This window comes from Grus americana, chromosome 5 (genome assembly GCF_028858705.1).
Source record: "Grus americana isolate bGruAme1 chromosome 5, bGruAme1.mat, whole genome shotgun sequence".
Taxonomy (NCBI): Eukaryota; Metazoa; Chordata; class Aves; order Gruiformes; family Gruidae; genus Grus; species Grus americana.
The window spans coordinates 31477829-31492710 of NC_072856.1; the positions used below are offsets into that span (position 1 = coordinate 31477829).

A 14882-nucleotide genomic window follows, 5' to 3' on the forward strand; every position below is an offset into this window, starting at 1 on the left:
AGGAGACTCAGACCCTTGCTGTGTAGGCAGGGCTGTGGGTTTAGCTAGGGGGATATGGGGGATATCTAGCTAGACCTCTCCTTTTCTGTCAGTGTGAGAAGATACCTGGTATCGACAAGGGAAAATGGCTTAACATTAGTTCTGGGGTATGTAGGGGTGACTAATGAATCCTAAGGTGCTGAGTTTAGCACTTAGTTTTGCAGCTGGAAGGGCTGAAGAGATAGGCATAGTCTTTGAAGGATTGCTACCCCAGAATGAAGCGTGCTGTTGGCACTTTCAATGTCTTTTCATCACTTCTGCAATGGGACTGTACCTTGGAGCAATGTTCAAGGGCCAGAGATTGGGTTTAGAAGAGTTTATGGACAAGACCAGAGGGGCTAGATCTTCTAGGAAAGGTTTTGTCTTCATCTAGTGTTGGTTCACCAAAAAATGGCAACTTATTACTGCTGCCTGTTCCTGCTGTAGTTGAAGTAGCACAATTGTGTACAATAGATTTATAGACTCCCAGTCTGATGTAGGATCATGTGGATGTCTACATGTTTCACAACAAAAGTTTTGTCATCTTCGCAGCATGAGAAGCCAGGTACTCAGAATTCCCACAGAGAAAGTGCTAGTAAGGTGACAGTCAAGCTCTGGAATAGTTGGAGGTGCCAGAATCAAAAGTAGCTGTTGCAAACCCGATCTGGTGAGTGACAGTACTGCAACAGTTTCTAGCCACACGATCTCCACGCCATGTTTCCCTCACACGACCACTGCCACAAATACACATGTAAATCCTATATATTGTTAGGGGCCTTAATAGCGATACACCGTGCCTCATCACATTATTACAACTTTGCAAGCCTTCGCATGTAATACTTGATAACACTGGCTCTGCTACACACTGTTCCTGAGATTACTTACATAGTTCTAGTACAGGGATCTGTAGCATTACTATGGGCCAAATCCTGCCATTCTCAACTTTCTTCAAAGGGGTGTTTTTAGAAGTTCAAGACAGACCAAGCATTGCATTTCACCTATGTAAGAGAGTGGGATGAGCCCCATTCATTTAGTTCAAGTCAAAAAAAGGTTTCACCTGAGGTTTTCTGAGCTGAATTCTGATTCCAGGAATCGAAGGAACTGGTCTCGTCCTACTGGATCCTTCAGCACCTCATCCATGGAGAAACCCCATCTTTTCACACGCTGCTGACTAGGTTCTTTGCTGTTTGGGGAGAGAAGGAAAAAACCAGATGGAATGTACATTTCTGCCTGCTGTCTGAGCAGCTGCTGCTGTTTCTGCTAAGCAGCAAATGGAGAGAGATTATCAGATGAGGAGATGGTGGTTTTTTCCTCAAGATTTTGCAGAAATACAAGTTAGCAAACAACATACAAAAAGAAGCTATAAAGACTGGGTCATCACTAAAGCATCTTTACTATCTGGGTGCTATGTACATGGCAAAATAAGAGAGACAGTGAATGATACGATTTTCAGAGTAATTTCTGGTAGGTTTCACATAAAGAACTGCATACCATACTTGAATAATTATTCATTATGTGCTTCTTACATGTGTCCTCAAATGTACCTTGGGAATTTCTTACATGTCAAGGCAGAAATTTGCTAGCGGTGTTCCCTGGGCTGCTGGTGAGCTCCAAAGCATCTCCTTGTGTCCCACGCAGTGCTGGCTCGTCACTTGGAACTGGCTTCAGATTTTCAGTTCCGCATTTGCATTAGAAAAGCAGTTTCACTAAGAAGCAGCGCAGACACGATTTCTAAAAATGATAACTGGTTCGTGGCCTTTTATTTTTCGGTACCTCTGATTTCTGGATGCCTAAGTCTTGGAAGATTAAAAAGCATCTCCCTCTTCCCCTCCATGATAATCAGACTCTTATTTTGTGTCTCAGCTGGGACACTGAGATGCAGAGGCACCCAAAATCACTAACAACCTTTCTCCTAAATTATTTCTTAATACAACCCCACTTACATAAGCTGCTGTTTGAATTGCCAGACATGTTGCAGAGATGCCTATGGGGAGAGGCAGTGCCTGAGAATCACAACGAGGATCCTACGAGACAGTCTGCATCAGAGCGTAATCTGGGCTCACAAAGTGTTTGAAAGCTTCTGGTGTGATGGCATCATACTATGAGACAACCATTAAAATACAGCTCAGCTACTCACATTCGTGACAGTAAAGCCATTGTTAACAGTACGTATCTATTAAACTACATGTCTCGTCATGTCCACAGTGATTCCTAATCCTGGAGCCTTAGGGGACAGTGGCGATCTGTGCTGAAGACAAATAAGCCAAAGGGGTAAATAAAATGCCCACTTTGATTTCCTCTTGGTGTAAAGACTAAGCAAAATTGATGGGCATGTCCCCACTGGAAGCACAGAGCGCTCAGGATGGCTCCTCCCGCGCTCACTCAGGAGCCAGCAGTGCTGCGGACAAGGGCACGGATGCCAGCCTACCTGTTCAGTGAGCCAGCCCGGACACGGGAACGTGAAAGCCGCGTCTGTGCAGAGCCGTGCACGAGCTAAGCTCAGGGGATTTCCTGCTGAGCCCAGAGATCTCTAGCTGCTCTTCTTGCCGCTGCACAATGTCCGAGCACGAACGAAAAGGCCAAAGTGCTGTCTAAAATTGAAGGCTTTCTGTGGCGTTTCCCCAGTCCCAAGTGCCACAAAGGATGAACCGTAGGGGCACAGGGCTGTCCAGGCTCATCAGCTGGCCTTACCATTAGAAGTGAGAGGCTCTTTGTTTTCCTGAGCAAGGGCTTTGCTCTCCTAACTGAGGAAACAGCTTTGCAGGCAACACAAGGGCTACTGCAGCTCTCGGGGATCATTTAATTATTCATGCAAGTTGCAACTAGATGCAGATGCAGTGAGTTCTCTTACAATAGAGAATAAAATGGAAATACAGAGCTGTTTGTTCTTCCATCTCCCAACAATACAACTTTCTCTTTTTCATTAGCGGGAGAATCACCTTCCTTAACTCTGAAATGATAACAGAAGCCAAGCATTTATTTTAAATTCCTACAAAGGCTGTGACATCAGGTTAATTGTATTCTTCAGGGACACAGACATCTTTTCTGGGATTTGCAGCTACCTCAACAGATGCAGAAATAATGGATGCCTGGATTACCTTGTGGGTGGGGATTCCACCAGAAAAGTATTTTGCAGGGGCTGTATCTGGTTCTAGCCCTGCTAGGGAGGATGGAAAAAACGAGAGAAACTGACTAAAAAAGAAATACCAAATACTGAAATTATGTGAAGAAGGGCAGAGATTAGGGAACTAAAGGGTTTTTGTGACTACCAGAGAAGCCGGTGAAAAACATCTTTCACATCCCAGACCACATGGGTTTTAAACAGGGAAATAACTTGCCCTTTTCCCAGAACACTGATTCACTATGAATTTGCTTTCTTAGGCTGGTAGCATCTTAAACTTTACATTATTCTTCAAGAACGGACAGGATTAGATTGGGCATTTTGTTTTCAAAGATTTGCTGAAGTGAACTCCCTGTTTGGATTTGGTGCCGGCCAGCAGCAGCTAAACACTAGGAGAAGCTGCTGAGCACTTAAGGCAGTTGGCCACAGGTTGCAAGTGAGTAGTGAAGGTGATAGATGGCATGACGACTTCATTCAAACCTGCTGCAATAGCTGCTAGGCAAAGAGGAAAGCGGGACAATTCTAGCCCCACTATGAGGGCTGTGGATAGCCTGCGATGGCAAGAGAAGTAGACGCTGGCCAGACCTCCCTTGCGCCAGCATCACGTGGGTACAAGACGATCTAAATTGCAGTGCTGTGCCTGGTTTTTTGGAGAAACTCTCTGAGGTGCAAGGCACTGGAGGTACTACAGTCATTCTTCCTCCTTTTCATCTATTAGATGCCATAACAGAGACAAGCCAGCTTGTTCACTAACGGGTGGGGCCCAAGCTCACTTTGTCAATCTATTATAATCCTGACCTGCCAAGTCTCACACATTACATGTGAGCTACACTCCCTCTGGCTCCTGTGCCAAATCCACCTCCACGCAGCGGGAACAGCCACTGCCCTCTAACCCATCCTATACTGCCAGTGGCATCTTTCATGGGATCCCAGGAGAGGAGCAGGGCTGGAGCACTGCAGCTGGGGGAGGACCAGAGAGCAGGCTCTCAAGGCTCAAAGGAGATGTGCTGGAACAAGTATCTCTTAGCAGTATCCTGTACCTGTGGACTTTTAGACCTGAGCCTGTGCATGTCCTTGACAGGCATGAGGACATCCGTCACCTGACTTACAGAGTACCACACATCACATCATATGGAAGTGGAAAGGCTGAATAATTCAGAGAAGAAGTGATAAAGCATAAGCTCCTGTTTAAACTTTAGCTGTGTACTTGTATCTTGTAAAGCTACAGACGTGCAACTTCCTATCCAAACAGGGCGGTGGGAAGAGAATACGAAGTGGCAAGACAACTCTAACATTACTTAAAACTACCAATTCTTACCTCATTTCAATGTCCCACAATGCTGCATCATCACTTATCCAGGGATTGGAAGGCTCGGCAGGAGTTATAAAGGGGTCGTATTCCACATACTGCTCTGTGTAAGCTATTAAACTGACAGACATAAAAAAAAAACCACGCTCAGTCATATGTTAGAGAGGTACAGTTTTTCTTTTTTTTTTTGTGTGTGTGTGCTTCTTTTTATTTTTGTAGGGATCAGTCAGTTTCTCAGCAACCATGGGAGTCCCTTTTCCCAGGGATGGTGCATACAAGGATTTCCCTGCAAACGCCCACCAGCTCACTGCAGTATTTTCCTCAAGCTCGTTCTGTTGAGATGCCCACAAAAAGCCCAATGAGGCGATGACTGGATTGCTACGGCAGGACTTCCTACAGAGGGCCAAAGGATGACTATGAAGCGCGTATCATCCTCTTCATTTGTTGCACGTTGCTATTGCCTCCTGCCTTTTTGGTTTTTGCAGACTTTTGCACCCACTTAACGTTATGCATTACAAGTAACTCATCTAAATAGGGTCATGTACTGTAGCTAAGAATATACTTAAATCTTTGGAGGATCACAGTCCTGAGCATCGAAGCTTCAGGCTATAGATAATTTTTTTTTGTTACATTGGTATACCGTTGTAAAATACTTCAACAGTAGTTTACAATAATTAACTTAGAATGTAGTAAATGACATACATGTTGGAAAAACACCTGGCCTTTATACTGGCTTGCTTCATGACGAGTCGGATAAGACATATAGACTCTAATCCTCACTAGGATGAGATTCAAAGAGCTTCCTGGGAAAAGGACTGTGTCTGCTTGCATAAATGATTCAGGAATTCCACTGGGGTTGGGGCTAGGGAGGCATTTTTACAAAAGAAAGACAGCATATATGAAATAAATCAAAGGAAATTTGTCCCAGTCTATCTTGGAAATACTCTAAGGCACTTTTTACTTTTTTTTTGCCTAAGTCTGCCAAGTAATTAACTAAGTTAATTGAGTCTCATCATCATGAACAACTAATCTACTTGCACTGTGATTGTCCCTGCTAAACTTTACCTCTGGTCTTCTACACCTCAAAAAGGCAGGAGAATGAAAAGACCCTGTGAAACAAAGGGTCACAAAAGGCAGAAAGTTTCCCTGACCTGCTCTACAGTAATTATTTCTTTTTGTTTGTCCTAGCTCTTATCATGAGGCATTAAAATCATACACTTTTGTAACCACAGCAGGTTCCCACTGCCCCTCAGGGCACTCAGGGCTGTCTCATCTCATTTCATTAATTACATTTCATGACTGCTGAGGGTCAAGGGTTGGAGGAGGGAGCAGCGTCCAATTTCAGAGAGCAGCAGCAATCCCTGAGACATCAATGAGAGAGAGGGTTGGTTAAAAAATCCCCCAAAAAACCAACAAAAAAGGATCGATCAGGAGATATCTACTGCGAAACTTGAATTGCTCCTAATAAAATAATAAGGCGGCTAGTACAAGTACTAACAAAAATAAAAGGGGAAAAAACTAAATTAAATGAAACAAGGGTGAATTGCTAAGCACATTTTGCTGATTCAGTACAATGACAGGAGCGGAATCCTTGCCTTGTTGTCTAAAGGAGGCTACAGGCAGGGGACTCCTAAGGGAAAGCGCTTCTGTCGAAATGCAAACCTGGACTTTTGGCCTTTCAGGTGATGCACTGTAACTCCGGTAGAAGAGGTGGTGAGAAGAGTTCACGGTCTTGAGAGCCCGACAGTCTCGCAATTGGGGGAGGCCCAGCTGAGCCTTCACAGAAACTTTGGGGGTAGCACAGCTTTCTGACAGATTTTCATCTAGGGAGCTGAGATTGCTCCTGGTAGGAAGATGCTCCGGTTTTCCCCAGCCAATTCTATATTGGGATTGCACCAACACTGCATGATGCACTCAGGAAAAACGGGAGGTAAAATACATTGATAGTTTTGCTCAATAATCCTCAAATCTCATTGCCAAATCCTAAACCTGACAGCGTGCAGGTCCCAAGTGGGCAGAAAGGATGTAGAAAAAAGGAGACAACAACTGTTTGCAAGGTGCCTGGAGCAGCTGAGGGATGCCTGCTCCCACAGCTGGTGCAGATCTACTCCAGGAAGGGGAACAAGGAGGAGGACGAAGCAAATCCTCACTAGTGGGCACTGATTTCATGGGAGCTGGGGATAATCTTTTGAGAGCCTTTCCATTGCTCTTCTGCTGGACAAGGGCTATCCCATAGAATAGCACGCATTCACGGAAAATGTATGTGATTGGTCTATCACTATTAAGATAATTTATATCCTATTCCTATTACAGATTAGACAGCAGCTTGTTTCCCCCACCGCTCCCTGCCTTATTTCCTCCTCGTGATTTCCCTCGTCCTGTCTGAAAGTGCCTTTGCGCTGTACTGCATAAATGGCAGCTGGTGCTGCTGTCAGGCTTGGCTGTCAAAAGGAGCGTGCCGAGAAGTCACCTCCTGCACCCCGATCTGCCACGCTGTCACTTACACTAGTCCCAAAAGCGGGGCCCAGCCCGAAAAGTGACTTGCTAATAACAGCACTTCTTTACGCAGCAGATTTGTTCTTGGCGTCTGCATTCGGTGTTTTATATCAGGCTTTCAGGCTGCACAGGTTTTTATTTCAGGCAATAGTTCAACTCAGGTCATCCACACTCATTCCTCCTCACCCATTCCCAAGCCACCGGACTCATCAGCCCCTCTACTTCCTTCCCTCCCTCCTGCTCCGTGATGCTCCGCATCCAGGCTGCGCTTCCCACCACTCTCCGCACCAAGCCCTGGGACCCCCCAGCAGCGCTGCCACCCAAACTCATCACATAACCGAGTACTTCTTCACAAGATACAGATAGCCCAAACACAATTTTCATTCTTTATAATTTCAAACCAAAACTTTCAAAACAGGAGAAAAGAACGTTTTTGATTCTTCTCATTTTATTTACTTTCCTCCTGGTTATCCATTTGCACAGGTTTTGATAGCGATGTTTCCTTATCCAGTTTGGGACCAACGGAAAAAAAAAAGAAAGCCCAAAGCTCTTTCAAACCAGGAAAATTTTCTTCCCAGTTTTACTGAAAACTAACAGGGGTTTTTTGGCATTGACAATGTTACATTTATAATCTCAGTAGCTCCTTATGAACCTGAACAACAGGTGTGTTATGTGGACAGGATTTGATGTTCACAAGTGAATGAGTTTTACTGAGTCCGTCTTATTGAATAAATACCTACCTAGAAAAAATTCAAGCAAACCAGATCTGCTTGCTTGTAAATTACCAGCCTGGAAATTATTACTGTCTCAGTATATTAAGGTCATTGTAAGTAAATTCAGTACAAAATGACATATTTTGGTAAAGCACAAATGTATCTTCTTAATAAAAAAGAACTAGAAAGCCCAAAACATAAATATGAATGTGCTAATTTCAGTTGTACAATATAGTGAATGCAGGATTTCAGGGAGCCTCTGAATATTTTCTTTTTAATTAGATAATTTTTAATTTGAATTGTTAAACTTTATGAGCCAATAGGAACTTACTTTGGGGCTCTCGCCATTTAATTTGCTTAGTTTAGTACACACACGCTAATTACAGGTGCAGGCTCTGCAAAGCACATTTCATAGGGTAATGTCTTTTTAATTTGCTTAAATAAAAATTCCTATATTATTTCTCTACAAGGCATCAGCCCTTATCATGTCCCCCATGTTCAACACAGTTTTGCTCTAAAAGCGACGTTACTGAAGAGCATGCCGCTCTCTACGTTTGTCTCAGTGGTTCCCCTGCAAATGTGCCTAACTTACAAGCACCTAAGTAAAGGAGCTGCAATTCTCAATTGCATTCGAGCTTGTTCTTTACCTGTTCATACTTTCCTACCAGAACTAAATATTCTGCAAGTCAAACTGTACCTTGATTTGCCTCTAATGAGAAATCCACTTCTTAAAACACTGTCTTGAGTAGTCCAGGTACAACCCCAGCACTTCCCATAGGGTTTCATACAGATAAGCGGGAGCAGAAACTGGCCCTACAACCCCAGTATGAACACAGACACGAACACCACATGCAACAAGATGCAAATGCAGCTCCTTCCCCCAGAGGTGTGCCAGACTCACAAAAGATAAGCACTGAGAGTTCACCCACAAAAGAAAATAAAAAGGTATGTTCAAATTGAAACAGGAATGACTTTTCTGTAAATAAATCCTAGGGTTGTGAATGGGTGGGAAACAAAAGTACTGCAAGGGTTCGTTCTTTTGTGATTAATATTGCTTTTGTTTTCTCAGTGCAACAGCATCCTCATTTTTCACCTCCTTTTTGTCAGCGGCAGAAGAGCGAGTGCAGAAGCGTCAGTGGTCAGCAGGCAGGCTGGAGGGGAAGGATTGATGCACAGCATTTGTGTGCTCCTGCCCGCTCCGTTTCTGGAAGTGCCAAACTGGAGATGAGGAAAGAATGGGAAATCATGCAAATGGGGACACTCACCTTTCTGCTACTTTGGACATCTTTAAACAATGTCTCTCTATCTGCACGTTCAGAAAAGTTATCTGAGGAGAGAGAGATGACAAGGACATTAACAATCCAGGAGCAATACAGCATGCATTGATCATGTGCCAGCACACTATTGATTTCTCTTTCCAAACAGCTTGAAAGTAACTCAGAAGGAAATGGAACCCTTCCCTAGGTATTAGAAGCAGCTTATTAACTGCATCCAGCAGGAGTCTCCATTTCCTATGGCAAAGGCCCAGGGGAAGCTTCGGAAGACATAATTAAAAGTAGGAAAGGCACATATTTGGGGCCAAGGTTCCTAGACTACTCAAGGTGCAATGTGATCCCCTTTTTACACCACATTCTTCTCTTCCAATTCTCTGACTGACTGGCATCACAAGACCAGCAACAGTTTTACAGCACATTTGCGCTCTGCTATGAACTAGTGCTTCAGAGTACTCTGCAGCCTGTGATGGAAAAAGCTCAAGAAATCTAGTGTTCAGGTTTAGTTCAGAAGACTGCCCTAAAACTGGCTGCCTAAGAAACGTGTTTAAAGCTGCCTTTACTAAAACGCTGAGCTTAGCGATTCCTGCCCGTACTTCAGTGAGTGCTGCTTGTTGCAGGAAAGTAATTTCAAGGGAGAGCTCCCCGTGCTGGGGCAAGGATGTGCGAGTTGGCTGGCCACTCCTTGGAGCGATTGTGCAAATAGAGCTTTTAGGGAATTGGGAAAAAGTTGACTGTACAATCTAACAGTCATGCACGGAATGATGCCTTTCCTCAGCGCCCGTCCCCAGCCTGCGCCCAAGCATGCTGGCTTCTTCCCTAGCCTTTGCCAGTGCCCACTTTTCAGATATCCTCAGTGATCTGGAAATTAATCTGTCTACTGGCCCACAGAGAGAGTAATACTAGATTCAAAGGTCAGTATTACCCATAAAACGTTTCATCATACAACTGTACTGCTCAATTTATATATATATATATCTTTAAATACTTACTACTTTACATGAAGTCCGTGAGGATCAAGGACAGATAACACATACAATTGGTTTTGCCAATATCTCCGTAACTTTATATGCTTGCTTTTTTTTTTTTTTTCTTCCTTCCCCCCAGATAACAGTTCTCAGAAGACTTGCCATACAGCCATCTACTTACTTGTTTCCGGAAATCCTCTTTTGTAGTTTTGCGTACAGGTTGGGAGGGCACATGTACAGGGCTTTGGGGCTGTGACTCCTCTGTAACCCCATACACTGACTGTGAGGAACCAATAAACAAACAGAAGAGATTACAGCATTTTTCTCTGTTATGCAATGAGAAGAAGTGCAGTATGCAAAGCAGTAAGGTGACAAGCCAGCAATTTCCTACTGTTTATATCCATACAGGTCAATAATCATTCAGCCTGGAGCAAAATTTACAGATCAGACCGTGCTTGCAGATGCTTGCACATGGAAGGTCTGCAGGCACTTTAAGGAAAGGATTTATTTTAAATGTCAAAATGCAGCTGATAATTTTGGGGAGCTCCAAAGGCTGTGTGTGTCAATGCTTGCAGGATGAAAAATGGGAGTGGTCATTGTGGTGAACCAAGCAGAGAAAGAAAAGACTAGAACCTAATCCTACCTCGTGTTCTTTCACTTGTTTAATTTCTTGTTGTAAAACTACACATTGAAGAAAGAGCTTAACCAGGTGTCAATGGGTCAAGTTTACCTGAACCTCTCTAAACAAAAACCTGCAGATTGACTTGTAGCTATTCATTTTCAGGACAGAGACCTGCACTGAAAGTAATATCAGTTAACCTTTCATTTTGTGCTTTTGCTTTTTATTTAACATTTGTAAGAGACAGGTGAATAGCTCTGCTGCATTTTAACTGCCAACGGAAGTTCAGGATCTGGTGTCACCTCCAAAACAGGTAACAAGTGATAGGACGAGAGGCAATGGCCTCAAGCTGTGCCAAGGGAGGTTTAGATTGGATATTAGGAAAAATTTCTTCACTGAAAGGATTATCAAGCATTGGAATGGGCTTCCAAGCAAAGCGATTGAGTCACCATCCCTGGATGTATTTAAAAGACATGTAGAAATGGTGCTTAGGGACATGTTTTCGTGGTAGACTGGCAGCACTAGGTTAACGTTTGGATTTGATGACCTTAAGGGTCTTTTCCAACCGAAATGATTCTATACACACAGAAGAGCTAAAACTTGCTGGAAATCAAAGATACCCAATTTGCTAATGATCCAGCCTTTGAAATGATTAAGGTGGGTAAACAGCTCTGAAAAAACTGTGCCCAAATAATTTCTCAAAATGGGACCTAGGTACTTTTGCCAACTGCTTTTAATTTATGGGAGTGCAGAGCCAGCAGGTATCTGGGACACAGAGCTCATTGATGCTCTTCTCCACTCTGCCCATCACGCAGTCTGTACTGCTCTGCTGGTAAAACAGGAATAACAAACTCACCAATTAGAACAAAACGGAAGGTATATTTGCAAAATGCTTTTTTTTGTTCCTGTCGGGTAAGTCTCATATACTGTAGGTGTGAAGCGTGATTTGCGTTAAAACAAAACCTCCAAACCCAGAAACTCAAACTGACCTTTTTCACCTTCTGTGGGTTTTTCATACGACGACACTTTCTAATGTCCATTTCTGTGGTGTTCACACAGCCCGGCTGAAAAGAGACGGTAATTGTATTACTCCTCTGTTTACAATCGACAATGCTACCTCACCTTTCTGAAATATACAATTAGATCTTGTCCAAAATTCTTTCCTGAAGTTTGTCCCCCATACATTATCCTTGCTAAACAAGAGAGTGCATATACCCAAAGTTGGCATCTCAGCATCCAATCCATTTACTCGTAACTTTGACACCAAAAGAAAATATCTCAGCTAAGAAGGGAGCTTTTTCTAGGCAGTCTGAGCCAAACTGGGTAAGCTGATTTTCTTTTGTACGCACAATAATCTTCAAAACTTCACATTTATCATATATTCCAAATCAATAGTTCCATGCACGCACAAGCCTAGAATGTCTAAAATAATCTTGTAGACACTTGGTGTGTTTTGAACTGTGAGAACAATCCATGTGGTGATTTTAAGGGCAATGTCTTTATGCAATACATGGCACAGAGTTTACTAGTATTAAAACTTTCCTGTCAAAACCTGGAAAGTCTCATCATTCAAAAAGAGCTTTACCACAGGTCTGTGCACATCCCAGAATGCTCTTTCTTGGCTGTCCAAAATCTTTCTTTCTGTTTTATCCTTTTTTCTGTCGATTCTGAAAACAAGAGCATAAACATATGAGTTGGCATACAAGTAATGCTTTCTTCTTTGTTACAGTTCCTAGGTGGGGTTTTTAACCCCGTGATAAAAATAAAATCAGAAATCCACTTTTTGGTACAGCAATGTCACACTCCCGCTTGCAAGGCCATGTGCCGCCAGCAAAATATCACTGATGTTTACTCCAATATGTGTCAAAAGAGATTTTCCCATTAAGGTGGAAAATTTACTTTAACATCTGCTTTTCCATCCGGAGAGGAAAACAATCTTTCCCGATACTCTGTTCCCAGACCTTGATTTGTCAGGCTGGGGAAGTTCATGTTTGGCTTTGTCAGGAGACCCACCGGGACCTCTTTACTCCAGGTGAAGCTCTCGACCGGTGCTGGACAGAGGTCCCCGTCGGGAGGCCCCGTTGCGGCACCGCTGGCACGACCACAGAGTGCGACGGGGCAGCGCTTCCCGGCATTCCCAGCAGCAACAGGAGGGGCGGCACTTGGGGCCACCCCCCTTAGGGCTTTCAACAGACCAGCTCTGCCCCCCGCCCCGGTGTAGAGCAAGGGGTGACGGTACAAGCGACCGGAGCCGAGTTTGCTGCGTGGCCCCGTGCAAGCCAGCGCTCACCCGAGAGACATGCGACTGGGCCGGCACAACTGTAACTCCGTAATTTCAGCCCTGATGCAGCCACTGAATCGACTCGCTCAAAGCACACACGTCAAAGGTGACCGGAGGTTGTTCAAAACAACTGTTCCCCTACCTCCAGCAGCATTGAGCAATTCGCTTCTGGTGCCTCGCTCCTGTGCTCAGCTCTACACATGAGCACAGCAAGGTCATCACCACCTTGCAAGATCTACCTGTGGAGAAACTGGGTGAGGCACAAGGAAGGAAGAACTGCTTTTGCCTCCAGAGCAGGATTGAATTGATTGACAGCATCCCTGTGCTGGCTATCTGCACTGCCACCACCCGGGAAAATCAAAGCACCGAGGAAGAAAACATGCCAGCTGGGATTTCTGACCAGCAGGTTCTCCCCACTCTGGTTTTTCTTTTTGAGAGGCAGTGATCCTCAGCTAAATCTGTGCTAGAAAAGGGATAAGGAAAGAGGGCACTGAAACTGAAGTTTCTGAACACCCCTCCCCAAAAAAAGCCCAACTCCTCCACAGGTTGGTATCACTGTGAATATCCTCCCTGCAAGGCTGAGATGAGAAACCAGCTCTGCACCAGTTCAGCTGCCAGACAGCAGCTGCTGTACTGCGCTGGGGAGCGAGGCAGACACCCAGCCCAAAACTTCTTTTCCTGAGCGAGCCCTTCCTGCCTGGCCAAAGGAGAAGGTGAAGTCTTCGGCCAGCCTCATAGCACGCACAAACTGGAGGGACTCTTCAGAGGCTCCATGAATTGTCTTCATGGGTGCTTTGTGCTGAACCGAGGCTCCTGGTTCATATCCCCAAACTTACTGATAACTCAGTATTTCACATCTTAAACTACGAAGACACAACATAATTAGATGCTCTGGGGCAGCAGTTTTGGAGCAATGTAGGTACAGCAATGGAAATCCTGTGTGCAAACAAAGACGTGGAAGGCAGAGCAGAACTTGATAAGCAGGAGGAATGTTTGCAGGTATTTTTGGTTTCTTTCCCCTTTTAGTTAATTCAGGGCTGTGAATTACAACGTGAATTGATGCCCTGCCTTGTTGGAAACCTGAAGACTGACCCATCACGTGAACTGGGAACCAAGAAGCTAAAACCTGCAAGCAAAAAATAGTTGATGGTGGCCAGTCCATGCTTACGTTTCAAAGAAAACTGAATGGAGAAAAGATGAATAAGCAACAGCGATCACGTCAAGAATCCGATATTTACATTTCTTTCTCAGGTAGTAATTGTATGCTATGGACGGAACGCAGAATTTTGTTTTGACTTGGATTTTTATTTTTTTCATCTTGGCAATAAACCTTTAAGTAACTGAAAATACAATTGCTATCTTAACTTCTAATTTTCTCTTCCAAACAGAACACTGGTATTCTGGTCTGGAGAAATCCTTTAATTACCTTGTAAATTAAAGGATAATTACCATGTACTTAAATAGTGCATAATTACAATGTTATTAAGCAAAGAATTAATCAAAATTCCAAAGAGTTAATCAAAGATAGAGACATATATCTCAGCCACACCCTCCAGAAATGATGTTCCTTAACTTTTTAGCATCTAATGCTGAAAGTGCAAATTCCTTCTAGTGGTACAGAGTGTCAGTACTGGTGTGCTCATGCATCGTCTTCACCAACCTTTCCATTTTATAGCTGACAATTATATGCACAAAATGGACAGGGAGGGTTTTAGGCACTAGTTTGTAGATACTAGTCTACAAACCCTGGACCATACCCATTTTGCAGCAATAATAAAAACATGCTCAAAACATTGAGAGGCTTCAAACTGTTTTCACAGGGGAAGATGGGGCGGGGAATGGGACAGAAAGTAGATTTCAATTATGAGCAGAGGGTAGGAAAAACCCAAATACTAAATCTGAGTAAGTTTCATGTAAGTGGTGCTCAATTCTCCACACTAATTTAGTAGCACAAGTCGGACTGCAGAGAGCAGAGGTACAACAGAGTCAACTGGGGATTGGTATAAATGAGAAAACCAAATCTAGTCTGCTGTAAATACCACCCTTAAAATCACTTTGAAGTGGCAGTACTTTTAAACTCAGAAAT

At 43.8% G+C, this 14882-nt stretch overlaps 1 protein-coding gene across 5 annotated transcripts in view; it reads right to left on the bottom strand.

Annotated features, from left to right (window-relative positions):
• The window catches only part of RGS6 (regulator of G protein signaling 6), a 297793-nt gene that overhangs the window by 50726 nt on the left and 232185 nt on the right, over positions 1 to 14882 (bottom strand). For 4 of the 5 annotated variants that reach the window (XM_054828059.1, XM_054828056.1, XM_054828060.1 and 1 more), the window contains 6 exons: positions 12101 to 12182; positions 11505 to 11579; positions 10078 to 10176; positions 8923 to 8984; positions 4458 to 4568; positions 1076 to 1201 (listed from right to left, as the gene is read on the bottom strand). In XM_054828059.1, the coding sequence (XP_054684034.1) occupies positions 1076 to 1201; positions 4458 to 4568; positions 8923 to 8984; positions 10078 to 10176; positions 11505 to 11579; positions 12101 to 12182 (555 nt within the window). The remainder of the gene's footprint in view (positions 1 to 1075; positions 1202 to 4457; positions 4569 to 8922; positions 8985 to 10077; positions 10177 to 11504; positions 11580 to 12100; positions 12183 to 14882) is intronic. The other variant, XM_054828061.1, reaches the window with a different exon arrangement.